Source organism: Lampetra fluviatilis, chromosome 67 (assembly GCF_964198595.1).
Source record: "Lampetra fluviatilis chromosome 67, kcLamFluv1.1, whole genome shotgun sequence".
NCBI lineage: Eukaryota > Metazoa > Chordata > Hyperoartia > Petromyzontiformes > Petromyzontidae > Lampetra > Lampetra fluviatilis.
In genome coordinates, this window is record NC_136341.1 from 44,603 (window position 1) to 65,647 (window position 21,045).

Genomic DNA, 21,045 nt, shown 5'->3' on the forward strand with positions numbered 1-21,045 from the left:
ACACCGCGTTATAATTAATAATAATAATCGATATAGGCGGGTAAAGCAGAGTCCACGATAACGCGGGAGACGATGGTGTAACGCAGGGCCCGAACAAAGACCGAGGCGTGTGGTGGCAGGTAGCGTCCATAAGCTGCATCCAGCAGCATCCTCTTGCGATGACGATGCTATGCCGAGGCAGCAGCCGTACATACCACCGCTTTATTCTTACTCGCACTGCGACGTAGTTCCATTCACTCGATCGTATTACGTATTCAATTGGCATCCGCGTTATATAAAAAAAATGCTTTCCCTGAATACATTCATCGCGTTGTATCATCCAATTCACTTGAAGGAAGCAACGCGCAATAGCAGAACTGACTGTACTGGGTGTTTATTTTTTAGCCTAGGGGGCACCCCCAGTGGCAGCTGCTTCTGTGCGGCACAGAGGCAACTCTGTTTCCCTGAGGATTTGAGAGCGAGAATTCGCAGCCAGTAGGGAGGCATCTGTCAGGCTGTCCCAATGATGTGATCGTAAATTGTAATATCGTAAAAAAATGTACAAGAGACTCCGCTACTTACGAACTTTCAGAGATACGAACAAACCTGTCCATATGTCCAGTTGCCCGTTCGGACCGAGAGTCGTAAGTTCCACCACCGCGCAATAAATGGTGGTGGTGGCATTTACATCTGCAGAACTTAAAGAACCAGTGGTATCTACATCTGCAAAACATGAAGAACCATTGGTTTCTACATCTGCAGAACATGAAGAACCAGTGGTATCTACATCTGCAGAACATGAATAACCAGTGGTATCTACATCTGCAGAACATGACGAACCATTGGTATCTATATCTACAGAACATGAAGAACCAGTGGTATCTACATCTGCAAAACATGAAGAACCATTGGTTTCTACATCTGCAGAACATGAAGAACCAGTGGTATCTACATCTGCAGTACATGAATAACCAGTGGTATCTACATCTGCAGAACATGACGAACCATTGGTATCTATATCTATAGAACATGAAGAACCAGTGGTATCTACATCTGCAGAACATGAAGAACCAGTGGCATCTACAGGAGATTATACAACTATTAAAGCCATTCCCCGTGTTTAGTGTACATGTCGTACACCATGTTTGGAATAGACATGATTAAAGTTGGACTCACAAACAAATCGACTTACAAACAGACCTCTGGAACCCAACTCGTTCGTAAATATATGAGTCTCTATTTCACATTTGGCAGATGTGGATAATCTCAAGTTCTAGATTTGAAGCTTTCGTGACTGCAAGGATTCATACTCTTAGTTCTTTCGGTAAAGTCACGTAGGTAAAAATGAAATTAAAACTAATAAAAATAAAACAATAAAAATCACGACGTTTCGGAGGCAACACAAGCTTCCGTCTTCAGGTGAAACCGTCACAGCAAAATATATTTACCTTATATAGTGGTTAAGGGGGGAGGAGCCAGGAAGGGCAGCGGGGGAGGAGGAGTTGTGACTCCTCCTCCCCCGCTGCCCTTCCCGACTCCTCCTCCCCCGCTGCCCTTCCTGGCTCCTCCCCCCTTAACCACTATATAAGGTAAATATATTTTGCTGTGACGGTTTCACCTGAAGACGGAAGCTTGTGTTGCCTCCGAAACGTCGTGATATTTATTGTTTTATTTTTATTAATTTTAATTTCATTTTTACCTACGTGACTTTACCGAATGAACTAAGAGTATGATAATCTCAAGCTTCAACTTCATTGTTGTGTCACACAGGTTGAGGGAGCTCCGGAGACCAGGGTATGAGTCTACAGCGCGTAGGAAGGAGAGGGGAAGGGGGAAGGCGGGGGAACGGGTGCGACGATGGCTGCTGTGTGTGATCCATGGTCGGGTGATTTGCCGCATGATTTTCCAAGGAAATGTTTGTACGTTTCCTTGGTGAGGATGTTCTCATTTTTCTTTTCCGTGGACTCGCCCTGCAGTAGCCGCGCGGAGCACCAGGGGTCAACAGACCCCCTGCAGTCGCCTCACGGAGCACCACTATCTCTGATTGGCTGCATGTCTCAAATCTGATTGGTTGCGTGTATTGTCTCCGATTGGCTGCATGTCTGGAAAATGATTGGCTGCATGTCTTGTATCTGATTGGCTGCATGTCTTGTATCTGATTGGCTGCGTGTCTTGTCTCCGATTGGCTGCATGTCTCGAATATGATTGGCTGTGTGTGTCGGACCCCGCTCGTCTCCGATTGGCTCATCCTCGTCCGCGTGCCGTGTGCAGCGACGACGATGACGACGAGGGTGGCGGTGAGGAGGGTGGTGGTGAGGAGGATGCTGAGGAGGGTGGTGAGGAGGAGGGTGTGGTCCGCGTCTTCGCGTGGAGCAGCCGCGTGTTGGTCACCTCGCAGTCGATCTGCATCATCGACTCTCCCACATCCTCCTGGACCACCGAGTCTACGTCACAACAACAACAACCGCCTTCGTCGTCATCATGTTGTATATATAGGCCTTTTTCCATTATTTCATATTAAGAATAATTCGGCCAATATTTTTTGTTATATTAAATAAATGAAACCAACACTCTGCTACCCCTCACAAGCCGCACCAAGCATCAGGAGGTCGTAAAAGGCCATTAAATAATAAACTCCGGGGCAAAGGAAGGCTAACGACTATCTGCAAAATCTCCAGATTGTCAAAGGACCGCATGCCATGACCTCGCCACACAAACAGAGCCATAAAAAAACACGCACATAGTAGAGACAAACGGACGTTACAACTCGGGTTTTCGTTAACGGTAAAAGTTTGAAACTCAGCAAAAAGAACAAATCGACGTTATAGACTGCAGTCTATATTAGTGGCTTTATTATTACTTATTTTATTTCACCCTTATTAAATTCATATATTATTTTGTATTGTATCTTTCTATCCATGTGAATTCTGGCAGTCAAGAAAGTGAGGGCTTGGTTATATCTCCAGCCTCGGGATATCAAATATAACTCCAAAATAAAACACCGATCCCTGGCGACAAAGACATATAACAAAGCTTGGCAAAACCCTCGGAATAATGGTGGTAACGAGGGGCATTACGAATCTTGGTTAAACATGAACCCAATAATAACCACGAGATATTAGACCAGGGGTAACTCATAAGAGATACAAGAAATAGGTTCAACACACACAAGACCAGATAATATGTATTCCATGGAATCAAATCCTCCCCGGCCACTTTTGTCTAACAACAATTTGACACAAACACATGGTACAAATACGTAAGAAGGGTGTCTGGCCTCAAGATAACAAACACTATGAAGGGGGGGGGGATGCAAACAAGCATAAACTTCGACGGAAAACAGCCTGCCCGGGGTCAATGAAGGGATGAGGGGGGGGCAATCAGGCGTGGCCACGGAGAGAGGACAGTGATAGAGGGCATCTGTTTTTTTTCCTCTCTCGCAAGAGACGCGCAGAGAGGGGAGAGAATTTCGGATATAACCAACGACGCAGATCATGCAACCAGTTCTACGACAAGCAACATAGAGTCTTGTAAAGTAGCAGGCTGCGGGGAGTCTTGCAAAGGAGCAGGCTGTGGGGCTTGGCCTCGATATTAGCATTGGGTGTGGTGTCTCACAGAGAAGAGGGGCGAGGTGATGCTCGGTGCCGAGTTCGGCATGGACCGACAGAGTATCGCTGAAAGTTTAATTCTACATTTATCCTGATGTTTTGAGTCGCTTGCAAAGTCAAGGATTGCGACAAGTTGTATTGTACTAAGCTTTCACAGTTGTTTAAGAGGTGTGCGAATACAATTCACAAATTTTGAGAGCGAGTGCCAGCTCCCACGAGCAGCTGCGATTGGCAGGCTCCGGGAACCTGCCCCCGTGACTGGCACATCGTCAACGAGCTGCAACAGCAGAAGCCACGAGTCTACGAAGTCAACGCAAAGAGTTTAGCACTGCAAGCGACAGACAAGGATGGCGAGGCTTGCCGAGTAGCGATGGGTCAACGAGTACGAGTTCAGCGCTGACAGAAGAAGTATCGCTCAAAGTTATTCTACACTGAGTGCCAGCTCCCACGGGCAGCTGCAGCTCGAGTTGATCTGACAAGCAACGTCAAGCAATCAACCTCGAGAAAGAGCGGAAAGCACCAAGCATCGACTAAGCCAGCACGCAGCAGCGCCACTGAGCACCACTGAGCAAAGTCAGCTGGCAGCGGACAAGCTACAAGCGTCGTGCCGACTCAGCTCATCCAGCAGGAGAAAGAGCCTGAGCCAGCGCAGCCCTGAAGTAAGGGCAGGTGTCCATGTGAAGCTGGCAGCTGCACGATCAAGGAGAGAGCACGGAGCAGTGGAAAGAGCCTGACCAGCCGCCCATGAGCAAGAGTGTCCGCGCCAGCGAGAGTGCCGTGGGTTCGACCCACACACACCGACAAGCACCAGCTGGGAACCAAGGCAAGAGTGAGGAGCGGTGACCAGCAGACGAGCTGCGCACGCTATCTGACGACGGAATCATCGCGCACCACGACGGCGAGCGTCATGCCGACTCGTCATCCAGCAGCGAACAAACAGCTGCAGACGACGCCCCAAGCGAGACAGGGACGAACGAAGCCGTTTGTATGACACGCCCACCCTCACACGCTCACTGCTCTGCAGGGAACAAACTACATTTTTGGTACAAGGAATGCCCAACCTCGGCGTCTGCTTTACGCAAAGAATTGATCAAAGAAGACACACGCACATAACACGCATATCGGGACTAATAAGATTGTTCCAAAAAGTTATCTTTGTGTTTCAAGAAGGGTTGCCATTCCAAGGTGGTGCGTTAAATATAAACTGATCATAAAAAGCATTACTGCCCATTGAGTTACATGGATACGGTCGTTTAGAAGTATTTTAGGCATTCGTTTTCGTTAATTGCATAATCTTGCCAATGAATTAATTGACGTATACTTTTGCCTTCGGGAAATGTTTCTTAATTGCCGTGACTTTAAACAATAACAACGGTAGGAGGCTGCTAGATATTTGTGCAGCCCATTGGCTTGTAATTACCAACATGCTGTTCCGGCATCGGCGCATCCACACAACATCATGGATGCATGCTGGGTCCAAGCAAGAACATCTGCTGGACTACATAGTGACGGACCAGCGGATGCGAGCCCATGTCCTTGACACCAGGACCTACCGTGGAGCTGATCTGCCCTCTGACCATCGACGAGATATCTGTAAGATGCGCCTGCCATTCTTCCACTCCGGTGGTGGGTGTACACCCAGGACCCCATTCCAACCTAAGGTGTTCTGGTCTCAGTTAGCTGATGAAAGTTGCAATTGAGAATTTCATCATCGCTTGCAGCTGGGGTTGGCATCCCCCAACTCCTCCTGATGTCGAGGGTAAATGGGCGAGGTTTAGGACTGTAACTCATGCAGCTGCAATGGCTGCTTTGGGTACGCGGTCCAGACCTCCCCAGAGACCCTGGCTGACAGAGGAAGTGTTCAGGATGGTTGAGAAAAAGCGACAGGCCCACTCTAATCGTCTACAGCATCCCACGTCAGAGAATGAGGAGGCTTACCGCAGACTTCGCTCGGAGGTTCGGAGAGCCATGAGGCGCTGCAAGGATGGGTGGTGTTCGCGGGTTGCTGAGGAGATGGAGTCTGCCTCAGTGGCTCGCGATCACAAATCACTATTTAACTCCATCAAAAAAGTAACCTGCAGCGCCACACCTATTTCCATCATTAGGGGAAAAAACCGTGATCCAATCTCCGACCTCCAGAAACAGTTATTATTTGGTTCTTTCGGTTAAGTCACGTCTAAAGATAAAATAATAAATTAAATAATAGAATACGACGTTTCGATTGCAACACAAGCAATCATCATCAGGTATAATGAAATAGCGACATAATATCTAACCAGAAAACTATAGACAGACATATTAGCAGACAGATATCACTAAGATACATACATAGCGAGAGCAACACAGGTAACAGAGAGGGGTGATCGTCTCTGTGGGGTGGCCTTAAATAGACAGAGGGGGGGCGGAGGCAGAGAGAGGGAGGGGGGTTAGAGAAAAAATTAGCATATCAATGAGTGGTCAACAAAACGTGGTGCTGCAAGTACGATGACACGGCAAGCAAGCCTGAAAATCAGGAGAAAGACACACTAAAATTAAATAACCTAGTAAAATATCGAAATTTTTTACTAGGTTATACTAGGTTATTTAATTTTAGTGTGTCTTTCTCCTGATTTTCAGGCTTGCTTGCCGTGTCATCGTACTTGCAGCACCACGTTTTGTTGACCACTCATTGATATGCTAACTTTTTCTCTAACCCCCCTCCCTCTCTCTGCCTCTGCCCCCCCTCTGTCTATTTAAGGCCACCCCACAGAGACGATCACCCCTCTCTGTTACCTGTGTTGCTCTCGCTATGTATGTATCTTGGTGATATCTGTCTGCTAATATGTCTGTCTATAGTTTTATGGTTAGATATTATGTCACTATTTCATTATACCTGATGATGATTGCTTGTGTTGCAATCGAAACGTCGTATTCTATTATTTAATTTAATTTATTATTTTATCTTTAGACGTGACTTAACCGAAAGAACCAAATAATAATTCCTGCAGTCACGAAAGTTCTAAAATTAAGATTGAACTACTCCAGAAACAGGTTTTCAGATTTGCTGAGCATTTCTGTGAGGTCCTGGCGGAGGGGAAATCCCTCAGCCAGGAAAACAACGTGGAACAAAGTGGGGACGACCCTGCTGAGGCTGCGGTTCCTCAAATATTGGAGGAAGAAGTCACCCCCTGTGAGTGGCTGGCTGAGGTGCCATCTGTTGAGGAAGTACTGAAGGCGATCCGGAATCTGAGACCAGGAAAGGCACCGGGCAGAGATGATCTCCCAAGTGAAATGCTGAGGGAGGGTGGCGTTTGTGCACAGACTGCCCTACATGACATAATAACAAAAGTCTGGACCACTGGACGGGTTCCGCAGGATTGGAAAGATGCCCTAGTGGTCCCCCTATTTAAGAAGGGGGACCGCACAGACTGTAACAACTACAGGGGCATCTCACTCCTCAGTGTGCCGGGAAAGGTCCTGGCAAGGATTATTCAACATCGCCTTGCTACGCACGTTGAGGAAAGGCTTGCGGAGCCCCAATGCGGTTTCAGGAAAGAGCGGTCCTGCACAGATGCCATATTTTCTGTCAGTCTGCTACAGCAGAGGTGTAGGAAATTCCAACAAGACCTACATCTCAGCTTTATTGACCTGGTCAAGGCCTATGATACCATCAGTAGGCCTGGGCTCTGGGTTGTTCTTCGTGCTTTCGGAGTCCCTGACCCTCTGCTCACGATCATTAGGGACCTTCATGATGGTTGTTGTTGTGTGACCGTGCATGTGATCGTGCGTGTGACCGTGCGAGCATCACCGTTGTGCTGGGCCATGGCGGGCATGAGGAGCGACATGCGTGGCCTCCGTGTGTGGTTGTGAGCGCGGGCCGGGAGAAGCAGGTGGTCCTGGACACAACATGACAACAACAACACGATTGTGAGCACAACACAACAACTCGACAACAACACAAGCACAATACAACATTACAACACGACAACAACACAACAAGCACAACACAACAACTGCAAGACGACAACACAATAACACAACATTGCAACACGACAACAATGCAATAGAACGTGATGTAAAGAAACACAATGACACTGTATGGATGGGTGAGTGTACGACAATGCGACTGTGCTATCGTGACTGTACGACTGTACGCCAGTCGAACGACATGACTGTACGACTGTACGCCAGTAGGATGGAGTGACTGTATCACTGTCCACCAGTAAAGAAGCACGACCGTACAACCGAACGTCTAGTGTGACTGTAGCCACAGCAGCATCAGCGTGGTCCCCGTGCCGCTGGTCGGGAGGTTCACCCGTCGGAAGGAGACCACGTAGAAGGTGTCGTCCCGGCGTCCAATCAGCTCCAGGAAGTCCCAGGATTGGCGCCAGCGCCACTCGCCCGGCACCTGCAGCTGGCTGGACAGCGCCCTGGGCAAGCCACGAGATACCAAGGCCACGCTGGTGGCCTCTGTGTGCAAGGGCCCTCCCTCCACTGAGCTATCACAAATGATGTATTTGTGTGTGTGTACGTGTTAGTGTGTGTGTGAATGTGTGTACGTATTAGTGTGTGTGTGTGAATGTACGTAAGTGTTAGTGTGTGTGTGACTGTGTGTACGTGTTAGTGTGCGTGAATGTGTGTGTGTGGGGGGAGTGGTGGTGTAGCGGCAGAGACCCGAGTTCGATTCCCACTCACGACCAACACCAGTGATGATCATTTGAACTGGTCCTGGGCCTCTCCTTGGTCTACTCGGTCTCAAATAAGTACCTGGTGTGATGTGCAAACATCGCCACTAGGGAGACAAAGGTGGCCACCCACCCCCTCGGTGTGCCGTGCCGGCCTTCATAGGTGCTACTCGCTAACAGCACTTGCCCAACAGTCTGTAAGGCTGTATGGGGGATCTTTGTCTTTGTGTTGAACTTCTGCAGGAGGAGGCTCATGACGCGGCTACTGGGCAGTTGGAGAAAGTCAGCCTCCAGCAACAGCGGAGGGCAGAAGAGCGACGCTCACAACGAGCGGAGCGCTGGGCAGATAAAAAGCAGCAAGCTGCCACAGTAGGGGGTACAGCTGGTGTGCATCTACCAGTCATCTCAGTCAGTCAACCCATGGCACCTGCAGGGTCTGTTCCATGAGCTCATTCCAGAGAACCTTCGACACTTCACGTGACCTCAAAGTGCACCTGGCCCGGCACAGGCGCATTGGTGACGTCACCGCCACTTAGTGGCGAATGGCAGTTATTGGTAATATTGGTTGAACTTTCGCACCATGTGTAGCCAACCGTGCTCATCGGAGGGTGGGTCAGTGAGTATGTGAGTCTGCATGTGTTTTTCTCCATGTTGAACTTCTTTCGCACCGTAAGTAGCCAACTGTGCTAACTGGAGGTGCAGGGGAAGGATAACAAACTAAACAAAAAAGCAGTTCTAAAGAAATGAGTTTTCGATCTCGTTGATTATTTAAAAGTGCACAGCTCCAGTGGCTTCCTAATATCGGAAGGGAGATGAGCTCAACCAAGTGGCTTGTCATCATGTGGACATTTATAGCAGCAACCAAATACTCTAAAACCGAAGGACCTGGAGAAAAATCCATGCGACCACAGGGAGAGAGAGACGCAGACTCCAAATATACATCAGCAGGCATCGTCGGGGCCGGGATCGAACCCACAACCTCCTGCAGACCAGGCGAGGTAGTTAACATCTCCTAGCCACCGTGATGATGAGAGAGAGACGCAGACTCCAAAGATACAGCCAGCAGCAGGCATCGTCAGGGTTGGGGTTCGAACCCACGACCTCCTGCAGACTAGGCGAGATAGTTAACATCTCCGAGCCACCGTGATGATGAGAGAGAGACGCAGACTCCAAAGATACAGCCAGCAGCAGCAGGCATCGTCAGGGTCGGGGTTCGAACCCACGACCTCCTGTAGACCAGGCGAGGTAGTTAACATCTCCTAGCCACCGTGATGATGAGAGAGAGACGCAGACTCCAAAGATACAGCAGCAGCAGTAGGCATCGTCAGGGTCGGGATTGAACCCACGCCCTCCTGGAGACCAGGCGAGGTAGTTAACATCTCCTAGCCACCGTGATGATGACAGAGACACGCACACTCCAAATATACAACAGCAGCAGCAGGCATCGTCAGGGTCGGGATCGATCCCAAAACCTTCTGCATACCAGGCGAGGGAGGTAACATGTCCTCACTGCTCTCGGTTGGTAGGGAGTGTGGGAGGAGGTTGGTAGAGGGGTAGAGGGGTAACAGGGTAGAGGTAGGCTGGTAGGGGGTAGGCTGGTATATTGGTAAGGAGAGTAAGTAGGTATGTAGGTAGTATGTAGTATGTAAGTAGTATGTAGTATGTAGGTAGTATTTAAGTAGTATGTATGTAGTATGTATGTGTAGTGCCGTAGATGGGCCACACTTACCGGCAGTGGTGGATAGGGCCCATCTGCAGGTACCTCGGACCCCTAGGGGAGGGGCCACTGTGCCAGCCCAAGAGGGGGGGGGGCTGCTGGGGGCTCTAGGATCCTAGGCAGCTAAGCCCTCAGCGCCGGGCCTCAGGATCCCAGACAACCCAGACAGCTGAGCCCCTTGGGGCCACCAGCGGGGGGCTGCGGGGGATCTGGATCCCACGCAACCCCACCCCTCGATGGGCAAGAGGGATAAAAGGGCTGCTCCCCAGCCGATTGGGGGCCAGTCGCAGCTCAAGACCCAAGACAAGCCAGCTGAGGACCCTGGACCCCCTCACCCCGCTTGTCCTTGTAAGGGCCGGGACGCTGTGCGGGCCAGTGGTGGGACTCCCGGCTCTACGTCCTTGTAAGGGCGAGTTCCGAGGAAGCCAGAGTCTAGACCCGCACCTTGGCTGGGTCGGGTCAGGTAGCCTCCCCTAGGGTAATTGTAGCCGGAGGACCCCATAGCGTAGCCAGTGTCAGGCACGCTAGGAGAAGGCTGTGTCCCTAGGCCGCTGGCCGTGTCCCTAGGCTGTGTCCCTAGGCTGTGTCCCTAGGCTGTAACAGAGTATCAGGACTTTTGGAGTGTTGTATCGTAATAAAGAAGTTACCTCTACAAGTGTCTCCGGAACCCATTACATATGTAAGTAGTATGTAGGTAGTATGTAGGTAGTATGTAGTATGTATGCAAGTAGTATGTAGATAGTATGTCGTATGTATGCAGGGGTACCTCTCTGCGCTGTTGTCGGTGGGGGCCGTGGGGGGGATGAGTGGGGGGGAGCGGCGCTGAGACCTCCTCTGCGGGGACACGGACAGTGGCGCGCACACACAACGAGTGACCCCCCTGTCAGAGTGCGCGTGAGTGAGTGAGAGTGATTGTGTGTGTGAGTGTGTGAGTGTGTGTGAGTGTGTGTGTGAGCGTGTGAGTGAGTGAGAGTGAGTGCGTGTAAGTCAGCGCGTGTGAGTGAGTGCGTGTGAGTGAGTGCGTGTGAGTGAGTGCGTGTGAGTGCGTGCAAGTGAGTGCGTGCGAGTGAGTGCATGTGAGTGAGTGCGTGCGAGTGTGTGCGTGAGTGCGTGTGACTGAGAGTGAGTGAGTGAGTACGTGTGTGCGAGTGAGTGCAAGTGAGTGCGTGTGAGTGAGTGCGTGTGAGTGAGTGAGTGCGTGTGAGTGAGTGCGTGTGAGTGAGTGCGTGTGAGTGAGTGCGAGTGAGTGAGTGAGTTTGTGAGTGAGAGTGTGTGTGAGTTGCGTTTGAGTCAGTGCGTGTGAGTGAGTGTGAGTGTGTGTGAGTGAGTGCATGTGAGTCAGTGCGTGTGAGTGAGTGCGTGTGAGTGAGTGCGTGTGAGTGAGTGCGTGTGAGTGCGTGTGAGTGCGTGTGAGTGAGTGCGTGTGAGTGAGTCATGGACAGCGCTGTGGGGGGGGGGCCAATGCCCATTGGCCTCTCCCCTTATGGCGTCTGCGACCACCATAGTGGCTAAACGGGGGCTCTGGACGGGTGCGAGGGGCTGGTAACCCCTCCACCCTCAATTCATTACCACTAAACTACGAATTAAACATAAATTTGTAACAAATAAGCTTGTGCCGGAGGCCCCGGGGGGACAGGCTTCTATGAGGTCTCCTGGCCAAAACCCAATTGGCGGAGCCAGGAGATTGAATATTCACCCTCGGGGCTCCTCCAGAAACAACGAAAAACCACTACGGATGGCCACGTGGAATGTTCGAACGCTCACTGCAGAGGAGAGGCTGCCACTCCTTTGTCGGGAGCTGGACCGGTACCGCCTGGATCTCTGTGGCATTCAGGAGGTCCGGTGGACCGGTTCTGGTTCCTACCACCATGAGGGGTGGACAGTCCTCCACTCGGGGCAGGAGACTGCCAAACAACAGGGTGTGGCTCTTCTTCGGAACAAAAGAATGAAGGGGGCGAGGGAGCGTGGCGGTGAGGTGTGGGAAGCTGTAATCCCCAGGATACTTTGGGCTCGCCTTCCCATCAACCGGAGGCGAGGAGTGGTGGTCGTGGTTACTTATGCCCCCACCGAAGACGAACATCCATGGAGGGATGCAGGCAAAGCCGATGAGTCAGATGCCTTCTATGACCTCCTGTCACAGGTGCTGGCTAAAGTGGCCACTCGAGACAGAGTCATCTTGTTGGGTGACTTCAATGCCCGAGTTGGTCATGATGCTGGCACCTGGTCTGGAGTGATTGGAAGGCATGGGCCAGATCAGCTCAATAACAACTGTAGGAGGCTGCTAGATTTTTGTGCAGCCCATGGGCCTGTAATTACCAACACGCTCTTCCGGCATCAGCGCATCCACACCACATCATGGATACATGCCGGGTCCAAGCAAGAACATCTGTTGGACTACATAGTGATGGAACAGCAGATGCGAGCCCATGTCCTTGACACCAGGACCTACCGTGGAGCTGATCTGCCCTCTGACCATCGACGAGATATCTGTAAGATGCGCCTGCCATTCTTCCACTCCGGTGGTGGGTGTACACCCAGGACCCCATTCCAACCAAAAGTGGCCTGGTCTCAGTTAGCTGATGAAAGTTGCAAGCGAGAATTTCATCATCGCTTGCAGCTGGGGTTGGCATCGTCCCCTACTCCTACTGATGTCGAGGGTAAATGGGCGAGGTTTAGGACTGTGACTCATGTAGCTGCAATGGCTGCTTCGGGTACGCGGTCCAGACCTCCCCAGAAAGCCTGGCTGACAGAGGAGGTGTTCAGGTTAGTTGAGAAAAAGCGACAGGCCCACTCTCATCGGCTACAGCATCCCACGTCAGAGAATGAGGAGGTTTACCGCAGCCTTCGCTCGGAGGTTCGGAGAGCCGTGAGGCGCTGCAAGGATGGGTGGTGGTCGCGGGTTGCTGAGGAGATAGAGTCTGCCTCAGTGGCCAGCGATCACCAATCATTATTTAACTCCATCAAAAAAGTAACCTGCAGCGCCACACCTATTACCATCATTAGGGGAAAAAACGGTGATCCAATCTCCGACCCCCAGGAACAGGTTTGCAGATTTGCTGAGCATTTCTGTGAGGTCCTGGGGGAGGGGAAATTCCTCAGCCAGGAAAACATCATGGCACAAAGTGGGGATAACCCTGCTGAGGCTGTGGTGCCTCAAATATTGGAAGAGGTCACCCCCTGTGAGTGGCTGGCTGAGGTGCCATCTGTTGAGGAAGTACTGAAGGCGATCCAGAGTCTGAGACCAGGAAAGGCACCGGGCAGAGATGATCTCCCAGGCGAAATGCTGAGGGAGGGTGGCGTTTGTGCACAGACTGCCCTATATGACATCATAACAACAGTCACGACCACTGAACGGGTTCCGCAGGATTGGAAGGATACCCTGGTGGTCCCCCTCTTTAAGAAGCGGGACCGCACAGACTTTAATAACTACAGGGGCATCTCACTCCTCAGTGTGCCGGGAAAGGTCCTGGCAAGGATTATTCAACATTGCCTTGCTAGGCACGCTGAGGAGAGGCTTGCGGAGCCCCAATGCGGTTTCAGGAAAGGGCGGTACTGCACAGATGCCATATTTTCTGTCCATCTGCTACAGCAGAGGTGTAGGGAATTCCAACAAGACTTACATCTCTGCTTTATTGACCTGGTCAATGCCTATAATACCATCAGTAGGCCTGGGCTCTGGGTTGTTCTTCGTGCTTTCGGAGTCCCTGACCCTCTGCTAACGATCATTAAGGACCTTCATGATGGTGAGCGGGCCCGGGTAAAACTACGTGGCCGGGAGTCAGAGCCTTTCCCTGTACACCTTGGGGTGCGACAGGGATGTCCTCTGGCTCCCACATTATTTAACATCTATTTTGACCTCGTAGTTCGTGAAGCCTTCAATAGCTGTACCGGGGGAATTTCCATTTGGTACAGATATAATGGGAGGCTGATCGACGCCCGGGTGCGATCAAGGGATGGCTCCCTATTGGTCAACCACGTTATGCATGCCGATGATTTGGTAATAGCTGCTCATTCAGAAGAAGAGTTGGAGATGCTGCCGCTGAGACTGGAGCATGCCACTAAGAGGTGGGGCCTTACCATCAGCCCCACCAAAACTAAGCACCTGCCTGGGTATTTTGTACCATCGGACACTTCACCCCCACAACTCCCAATCGGTGATGGGGCAGTAGTGGAGAGAGTGGAGAGTTTCCCATACCTGGGCAGTGTGCTTATGACCGGCTCCAGTTTAACAGCAGAGGTCTCACTCCGAATCAGTCGAGCGGCAATATCTTTTCATCGGTTGCGTAACGCTGTGTGGAAGCTACCTGGTCTGTCGCTCCGCACGAAGCTTCAGGTCTTCTCGGCCACGGTCATTCCCTCCCTTCTCTACGCTTGCGAAATGTGGACCCCTCTAATGGAGCATCTTCGCCGGTTGGAAACATTTAGGCTGGCCTGCCTACGATCCATCCTGGGTTTAACCAGGCTGGATTGTGTGAGGAGCTCACAAATCCTTGAAAGATCTGGGCAAAGTCCCATCGGTGAGCTCCTCCGGCAGGCAAGGCTGCGTTGGCTGGGTCATGTAGCCCGCATGCCCAGCCAGCGCATGCCTCAACAGCTTTTGTTCGGACGGATCGAGGGGGCTAAACGGCTGCAGCACGGACTAGAAAAGAGATGGAGTGATGTGGTACAGGAGGACGTAGAGCTGAGTGGACTTGCCGATGACTGGTACCAGCGGTGTTAAGATCGGCCTCAATGGAGGAGGCTCGTGAAGGACACTACTGGGCAGTTGGAGGCAGTCGCCCTGTTTGAAAAAGAGCTGTATAGCTCATCGGCTTCCTCCAGAATAATACATATTCTGATTCTGACAACGAAGGGCGGAGGAGCGACGCTCACAACAACGAGCAGAGCGCCGGGTGGCTAAAGCACAGCAAGTTGGTACAGTAGGGGGCACAGGTGGTGCATCAGCCAGTCATCTCAGTCATCTCAGTCAGTCGATCCGTGGCACCTGGGTCTGCCCCGTGACCTCCTGCCAGCGGGCGTTCGACACTTCACGTGGCCTCAAGATGCACATGGCCTCAAGATGCACATGGCCTGGCACAAGCATCGTGGTGGCGTCACCGCCACTTAGTGGCGAATGGCGGTTGTTGTTGTTGTTGTGAGAGTCAGTGAGTGATCCCTGTGAGTGATCACCGGGGGGGTTGAGCGTGCCGCTGGAGTGAGCACGGTGCGATTGCGCTGCCGCTCGTGCCGCAGAATCCATCCATGCAGCTCCCCAGACAGCCTGACAGACACATGCAAAAAATATAAAGATCCCTCATGTAGCCTTCCAGACTGTAGGGGCAAGTGCTATTATAGAGCAGCATCTATGAAGGCCGGCACAGCACACGAAGGGGGTGGGTGGCCAGCACCACGCCCGGCCGCCTTTGTCTCCCCAGTGGCGATGTTTACTACACAACGTACCAGGTACTCATTTGAGGCCGAGTCGACCTCGGGGAGGCCGAGGACTGGTTCGGATAATCGCTGTAACCGGTGTTGGCCGTGAGCGGGAACCGTACCCGGGTTGCCGGGTTCGTAGTGCAGCGCGTGCTCGCCACTACGCTACCGCTCCCCATAACACACACACACGTACACACACGTGCACATGCGCGCGCGCGTGCGCGCACGCACGCACGCACACACACGCGCGCGCACACGCACGCACACACACGCGCGCGCACACACACTCACACGCAGATGCGCGCGCACACGCATACGAGCACACATACATGCACACACACGTAAATACGCATGCACACACACACACACGTAAATACGCAAACATGTAAATACGCACACACATACGTCAATACGCGCACACACACACGTAAATACGCACACGAGCGAGTGGTGAGTGAGTGGTGAGCGAGTGGTGAGCGAGTGGTGAGCGAGTGGTGAGCGAGTGGTGAGCGAGTGGTGAGCGAGTGGTGAGCGAGTGGTGAGCGGTGGACGCATGGTGAGCGAGTGGTGAGCGAGTGGTGAGCGGTGGGCGAGTGGTGAACGTGTGGTGAGCGAGTGGTGAGTGTGTGATGAGCGGTGGGCACGTGGTGAGCGAGTGGTGAGCGAGTGGTGAGCGGTGGGTGTGTGGTTAGCGAGTGGTGAGCGAGTGGTGAGTGAGTGGTGAGCGGTTGGTGGGTGGTGAGCGAGTGGTGAGTGAGTGGTGAGCGGTGGGCGCGTGATGAGCGAGTGCTGAGCGAGTGGTGAGTGTGTGGCGAGCGGTGGGCACGTGGTGAGCGAGTGGTGAGCGGTGGGCACGTGGTGAGCGTGTTGTGAGCGAGTGGTGAGTGAATGGTGAGCGGTTGGTGGGTGGTGAGCGAGTGGTGAGTGAGTGGTGAGTGATGAGTGAGTGGTAAGCGAGTAGTGAGTGAGTGGTGAGCAAGTGGTGAGTGAGTGGTGAGCGAGTGGTGAGCGAGTGGTGAGCGAGTGGTGAGTGAGTGGTGAGTGTGTGGTGAATGAGTGGTGAGCGGTTGGTGGGTGGTGAGCGAGTGGTGAGTGTGTGGTGAGTGGTGAGTGGGTGGTGAGCGAGTGGTGAGCGAGTGGTGAGCGTGGTGAGCGGTGGGCACGTGGTGAGCGAGTGGTGAGCGAGTGGTGTGTGGCGAGCGGTGGGCGCGTGGTGACCGAGTGGTGAGCGGTGGGCGTGTGGTGAGCGAGTGGTGAGTGAGTGGTGAGCGGTTGGTGGGTGGTGAGCGAGTGGTGAGCGAGTGGTGAGTGAGTGGTGAGCGAGTGGTGAGCGAGTGGTGAGCGAGTGGTGAGCGTGGTGAGCGGTGGGCACGTGGTGAGCGAGTGGTGAGCGAGTGGTGTGTGGCGAGCGGTGGGCGCGTGGTGACCGAGTGGTGAGCGGTGGGCGTGTGGTGAGCGAGTGGTGAGTGGTGAGCGGTTGGTGGGTGGTGAGCGAGTGGTGAGTGAGTGGTGAGCGTGGTGAGCGGTGGGCACGTGGTGAGCGAGTGGGGAGTGAGTGGTGAGCGGTGGGCGCGTGGTGAGCGAGTGGTGAGCGAGTGGTGAGTGTGTGGCGAGCGGTGGGTGCGTGGTGAGCGAGTGGTGAGCGGTGGGCGCGTGGTGAGCGAGTGGTGAGTGAGTGGTGAGCGGTTGGTGGGTGGTGAGCGAGTGGTGAGTGAGTGGTGAGTGATGAGTGAGTGGTGAGCGAGTGGTCAGTGTGTGGTGAGTGGTGGGCGCGTGGTGAGAGAGTGGTGAGCGAGTGGTGAGCGAGTGGTGAGCGAGTGGTGAGCGAGTGGTGAGCGGTTGGTGGGTGGTGAGCAAGTGGTGAGTGGTGAGCGAGTAGTGAGTGAGTGGTGAGCGAGTGGTGAGTGAGTGGTGAGCGAGTGGTGAGCGAGTGGTGAGCAAGTGGTGAGCGAGTGGTGAGTGTGTGGTGAGCGGTTGGTGGGTGGTGAGCGAGTGGTGCGTGTGTGGTGAGTGAGTGGTGAGAGAGTGGTGATCGAGTGGTGAGTGAGCGGTTGGTGGGTGGTGAGTGAGTGGTGAGCGAGTGGTGAGTGTGTGGTGAGTGAGTGGTGAGAGAGTGGTGATCGAGTGGTGAGTGAGCGGTTGGTGGGTGGTGAGTGAGTGGTGAGTGAGTGGTGAGCGGGTGGTGAGCGAGTGGTGAGCGAGCTACCGCAGGATCTCGCTGCTGTTGAGCTGGATGCAGGACTGGGGTAGGATCACAACTTGGTCGTCCCTCCTCAGGACCAGTTCCGAGTCAGCCCAGCGCGCACTACAACAAAGACAAAGATCCCCCGGGTAGCCTCACACAGACTGTAGGGGCAAGTGCTGTTAGTAAGCACCTACGAAGGCCGGCACTGTGGCACACGAGGGTGGCCAGCACCACGCCCGGCCGTCTTTGTCTCCCCAGTGCTGATATTTACGACACATTGCACCAGGTACTCATTTGAAGGACAGGGCTCAGCCTAGCGGAGGCTCAGGACTGGTTCAGATCATTGCTGTCACTGGCATTGTTGGCCGTGAGTGGGAATCAAACTCGGGTCTCTTCTGGGTTCGTAGCGCAGGGCAGCGCTAACATGCTGGATAAAGGAATCCGCAAGCCATTGAGACTCACAGACTCACACAGAGACTCACAAACTCACAGACTCTCACATAGACTTGCAGGTTCACAAAGATATCCATAGACTCACAAAGACCTAGAGCCTCACACAGAAACCCATAGACTCACACAGATACCGATAGACTAACACAGAGACCCAGAGACTCACACAGAGACACACACAGTAAGTAAAGAGTGAAGGTCGGTGGGTGGATGAGTGGATGGGTGAGTGGGTGGGTGGGTGGGTGAGTGGGTGGGTGAGTGGGTGGGTGTGTGAGTGGGTGGATGGGTGAGTGGGTGGGTGAGTGGGTGGGTGGGTGAGTGGGTGAGTGGGTGGGTGAGTGAGTGGGTAGGCGAGTGAGTGGGTGGGTGAATGAGTGGGTGGGTGAGTGAGGGGTGAGTGGGTGAATGAGTGGGTGAGTGAGTGGGTGGGCGAGTGGATGGGTGGGTGAGTGGGTGGGTGGGTGAGTGGGTGGGTGGGTGGGTGAGTGGGTGGGTGAGTGGGTGGGTGTGTGAGTGGGTGGATGGGTGAGTGGGTGGGTGAGTGGGTGGGTGGGTGAGTGGGTGAGTGGGTGGGTGAGTGAGTGGGTAGGCGAGTGAGTGGGTGGGTGAATGAGTGGGTGGGTGAGTGAGGGGTGAGTGGGTGAATGAGTGGGTGAGTGAGTGGGTGGGCGAGTTGGCATGAAGGGAGCTGTGAGCTTGCTGTTGACCCCTCCGCGTGACCCCTCACCGGCTGTGTGGGCGCTGCGCCTCCGTGGGGGGGGTCGAGGGGGGTGGCTGTGCCCGCTCCTCGTACCCCAGCAGCTTCCGCCCGGGCAGGGGGGGCAGCAGGCGGGGGTGGGGGGCAGGGGAGTGGGGGGCCTCCCCCAGCGGGCCCAGCCTGCAACAGCAGCAACAACTACATCAACAACGTCGTCATCGTCATCGTCGTCAACATCGTCGTCATCATCGTCGTCAACATCGTCGTCATCATCGTCAAAATCGTCGTCATCATCAACATCGTCGATATCGTCAAAATGAACATCGCCAACATCGACATCATCATCGTCAACATCGTCAACATCGTCATCATCGCCATGGAAATCTTCATCGTCAACATCGTCACCACTGTAAACATCATCATCATCGACATCGTCAACATCGTCATCGTCACTATCGTCAACATTGTCATCGTCAACATCGTCACCACCGTAAACATCGACATTATCATTGTAAACATCGTTAACATGAACATTTTCAATATCGACATCGTCAACATCAACATCGACATCGTCATCATCGTCGACGTCAACATGAACATCGTCAACATGAACATCGTCAACATCGACATCATCATTGTCAACCTCATCATTGTCAATATCGTTAACCATGACCACCATCACCAAAGACAAATATCCCCTATATAGCCTTAACAGACTGTTGGGGCAAGTGCTGTGAGCGAGCACCTATGAAAGCCAGCACTGTGGCACGCGAGGGGGTGGGTGGCCAGCACCACGCCCGGCCACCTTTGTCTCCCCAGTGGCAGTGTTTACACACCACACCAGGTACTCATTTGAGGCCGAGTCTACCTAGGGGAGGAACAAGAACGGTTCAGTTAATCGCCACTGGTGTTGGCTGTGAGCGGAAATCGAACCCGGGTCGCCAGGTTCGTAGCGCAGTGCATTCACCACTAAGTGGCGGTGACGTCACCACGACGCTTGTGCCAGGCTATGTGGACGTTGAGGCCACGTGAAGTGTCGAACGCATGCTGGCAGGAGGTCACGGGGCAGACCCAGATGCCACGGGTCGACTGACTGAGATGACTGACTGATGCACCACCTGTGCCCTCTACTGTGCCAACTTGCTGTGCTTTACCCACCCGGTGCTCTGCTCGTTGTTATGAGCGTCGCTACTCCCCCTCCGTTGTTATTGGAGGGCGACTGCCTCCAACTGCCCAGTAGCGTCCTTCACGAGCCTCCTCCACAGAGGCCGATCTTGACACTGCTGGTAGCAGTCATTGGCGAAGATGCTCCATTAGGGGGGTCATGTTTTGCAAGCGTAGAGAAGGGAGGGAATGACTGTGGCCGAGAAGACCTGAAGCTTCGTGCGGAGCAACAGACCAGGTCGCTTCCACACAGCGTTACGCAACCGATGAAAAGATAATGCTGCTCGACTAATTCGGAGTGAGACCTCTGCTGTTCTACCGGAGCTGGTCATGAGCACACTGCCCAGGTATGGGAAACTCTCCACTCTCTCCACAACTGCCCTCTCACCAATTGGGAGTTCTGGGGGTGGAGTATGGTACAAAATACGCAGGCAGGTGCTTAGTTTTGGTGGGGCTGATGATAAGGCCCCACCTCATAGTGGCAAGCTCCAGCTTCAGCAGTGAGCAGCAATTACGAGATCATCGGCATACATAACATGGTTGAGCAATAGGGAGCCATCTCTTGACTGCACCCGGGCATCCATTGTATCTGTACCAGATGGAAATTCCTCCGGTACAGCTATTGAAGGCGTCACGAACTACGTGGTCGAAATAGATGTTAAATAATGTGGGAGCCAGAGGACATCCCTGTCGCAACCCCAAAGTGAACAGGGAATGGCTCCGACTCCCAGCCACGTAGTTTTACTACGGCCCGCTCACCATCATGAAGGTCCCTAATGATCGTGAGCAGCGGGTCAGGGACTCCGAAAGCATGAAGAACCCAGAGCCCAGGCCTACTGATGGCATCATATGCCTTGACCAGCTCAATAAAGCAGAGATGTAGGTCTTGTTGGAATTCCCTAAAAGGCTGCGGTAAGCCTCCTCATTCTCCGACTTGGGATGCTGTAGCCGATGAGAGTGGGCCTTTTGGTTTTTCTCAGCCACCCTGAACACCTCCTCTGTCAGCCAGGGTCTCTGAGGTCTGCATGAGCCACAGTCCTAAACCTAGCCCATTTCCCCTCGACATCAGGAGTGGGGGACGATGCAAACCATAGCCGCAAGCGATGATTAAATTCTTGCTTGCAACTTTCATCAGCTAGCCGAGACCTTGCCACTAAGGGTTTGAA

At 53.0% G+C, this 21,045-nt stretch overlaps 1 protein-coding gene across 3 annotated transcripts in view; it reads right to left on the minus strand.

Annotated features, from left to right (window-relative positions):
* LOC144952352 (cyclic AMP-dependent transcription factor ATF-6 beta-like) overlaps positions 1-21,045 on the minus strand; it is a 57,289-nt gene that overhangs the window by 11,951 nt on the left and 24,293 nt on the right. For 2 of the 3 annotated variants that reach the window (XM_078882727.1, XM_078882729.1), the window contains exons 10-16: positions 18,746-18,895; positions 17,590-17,688; positions 15,138-15,228; positions 10,735-10,802; positions 7,882-7,996; positions 7,375-7,462; positions 1,595-2,423 (exon numbers count right to left, since the gene is read on the minus strand). In XM_078882727.1, coding sequence (XP_078738853.1) covers positions 2,224-2,423; positions 7,375-7,462; positions 7,882-7,996; positions 10,735-10,802; positions 15,138-15,228; positions 17,590-17,688; positions 18,746-18,895 — 811 coding nt within the window. In that variant the 3' untranslated portion in view covers positions 1,595-2,223. Of the gene's footprint in view, positions 1-1,594; positions 2,424-7,374; positions 7,463-7,881; positions 7,997-10,734; positions 10,803-15,137; positions 15,229-17,589; positions 17,689-18,745; positions 18,896-21,045 lie in introns of those variants that run through there. The other variant, XM_078882728.1, reaches the window with a different exon arrangement.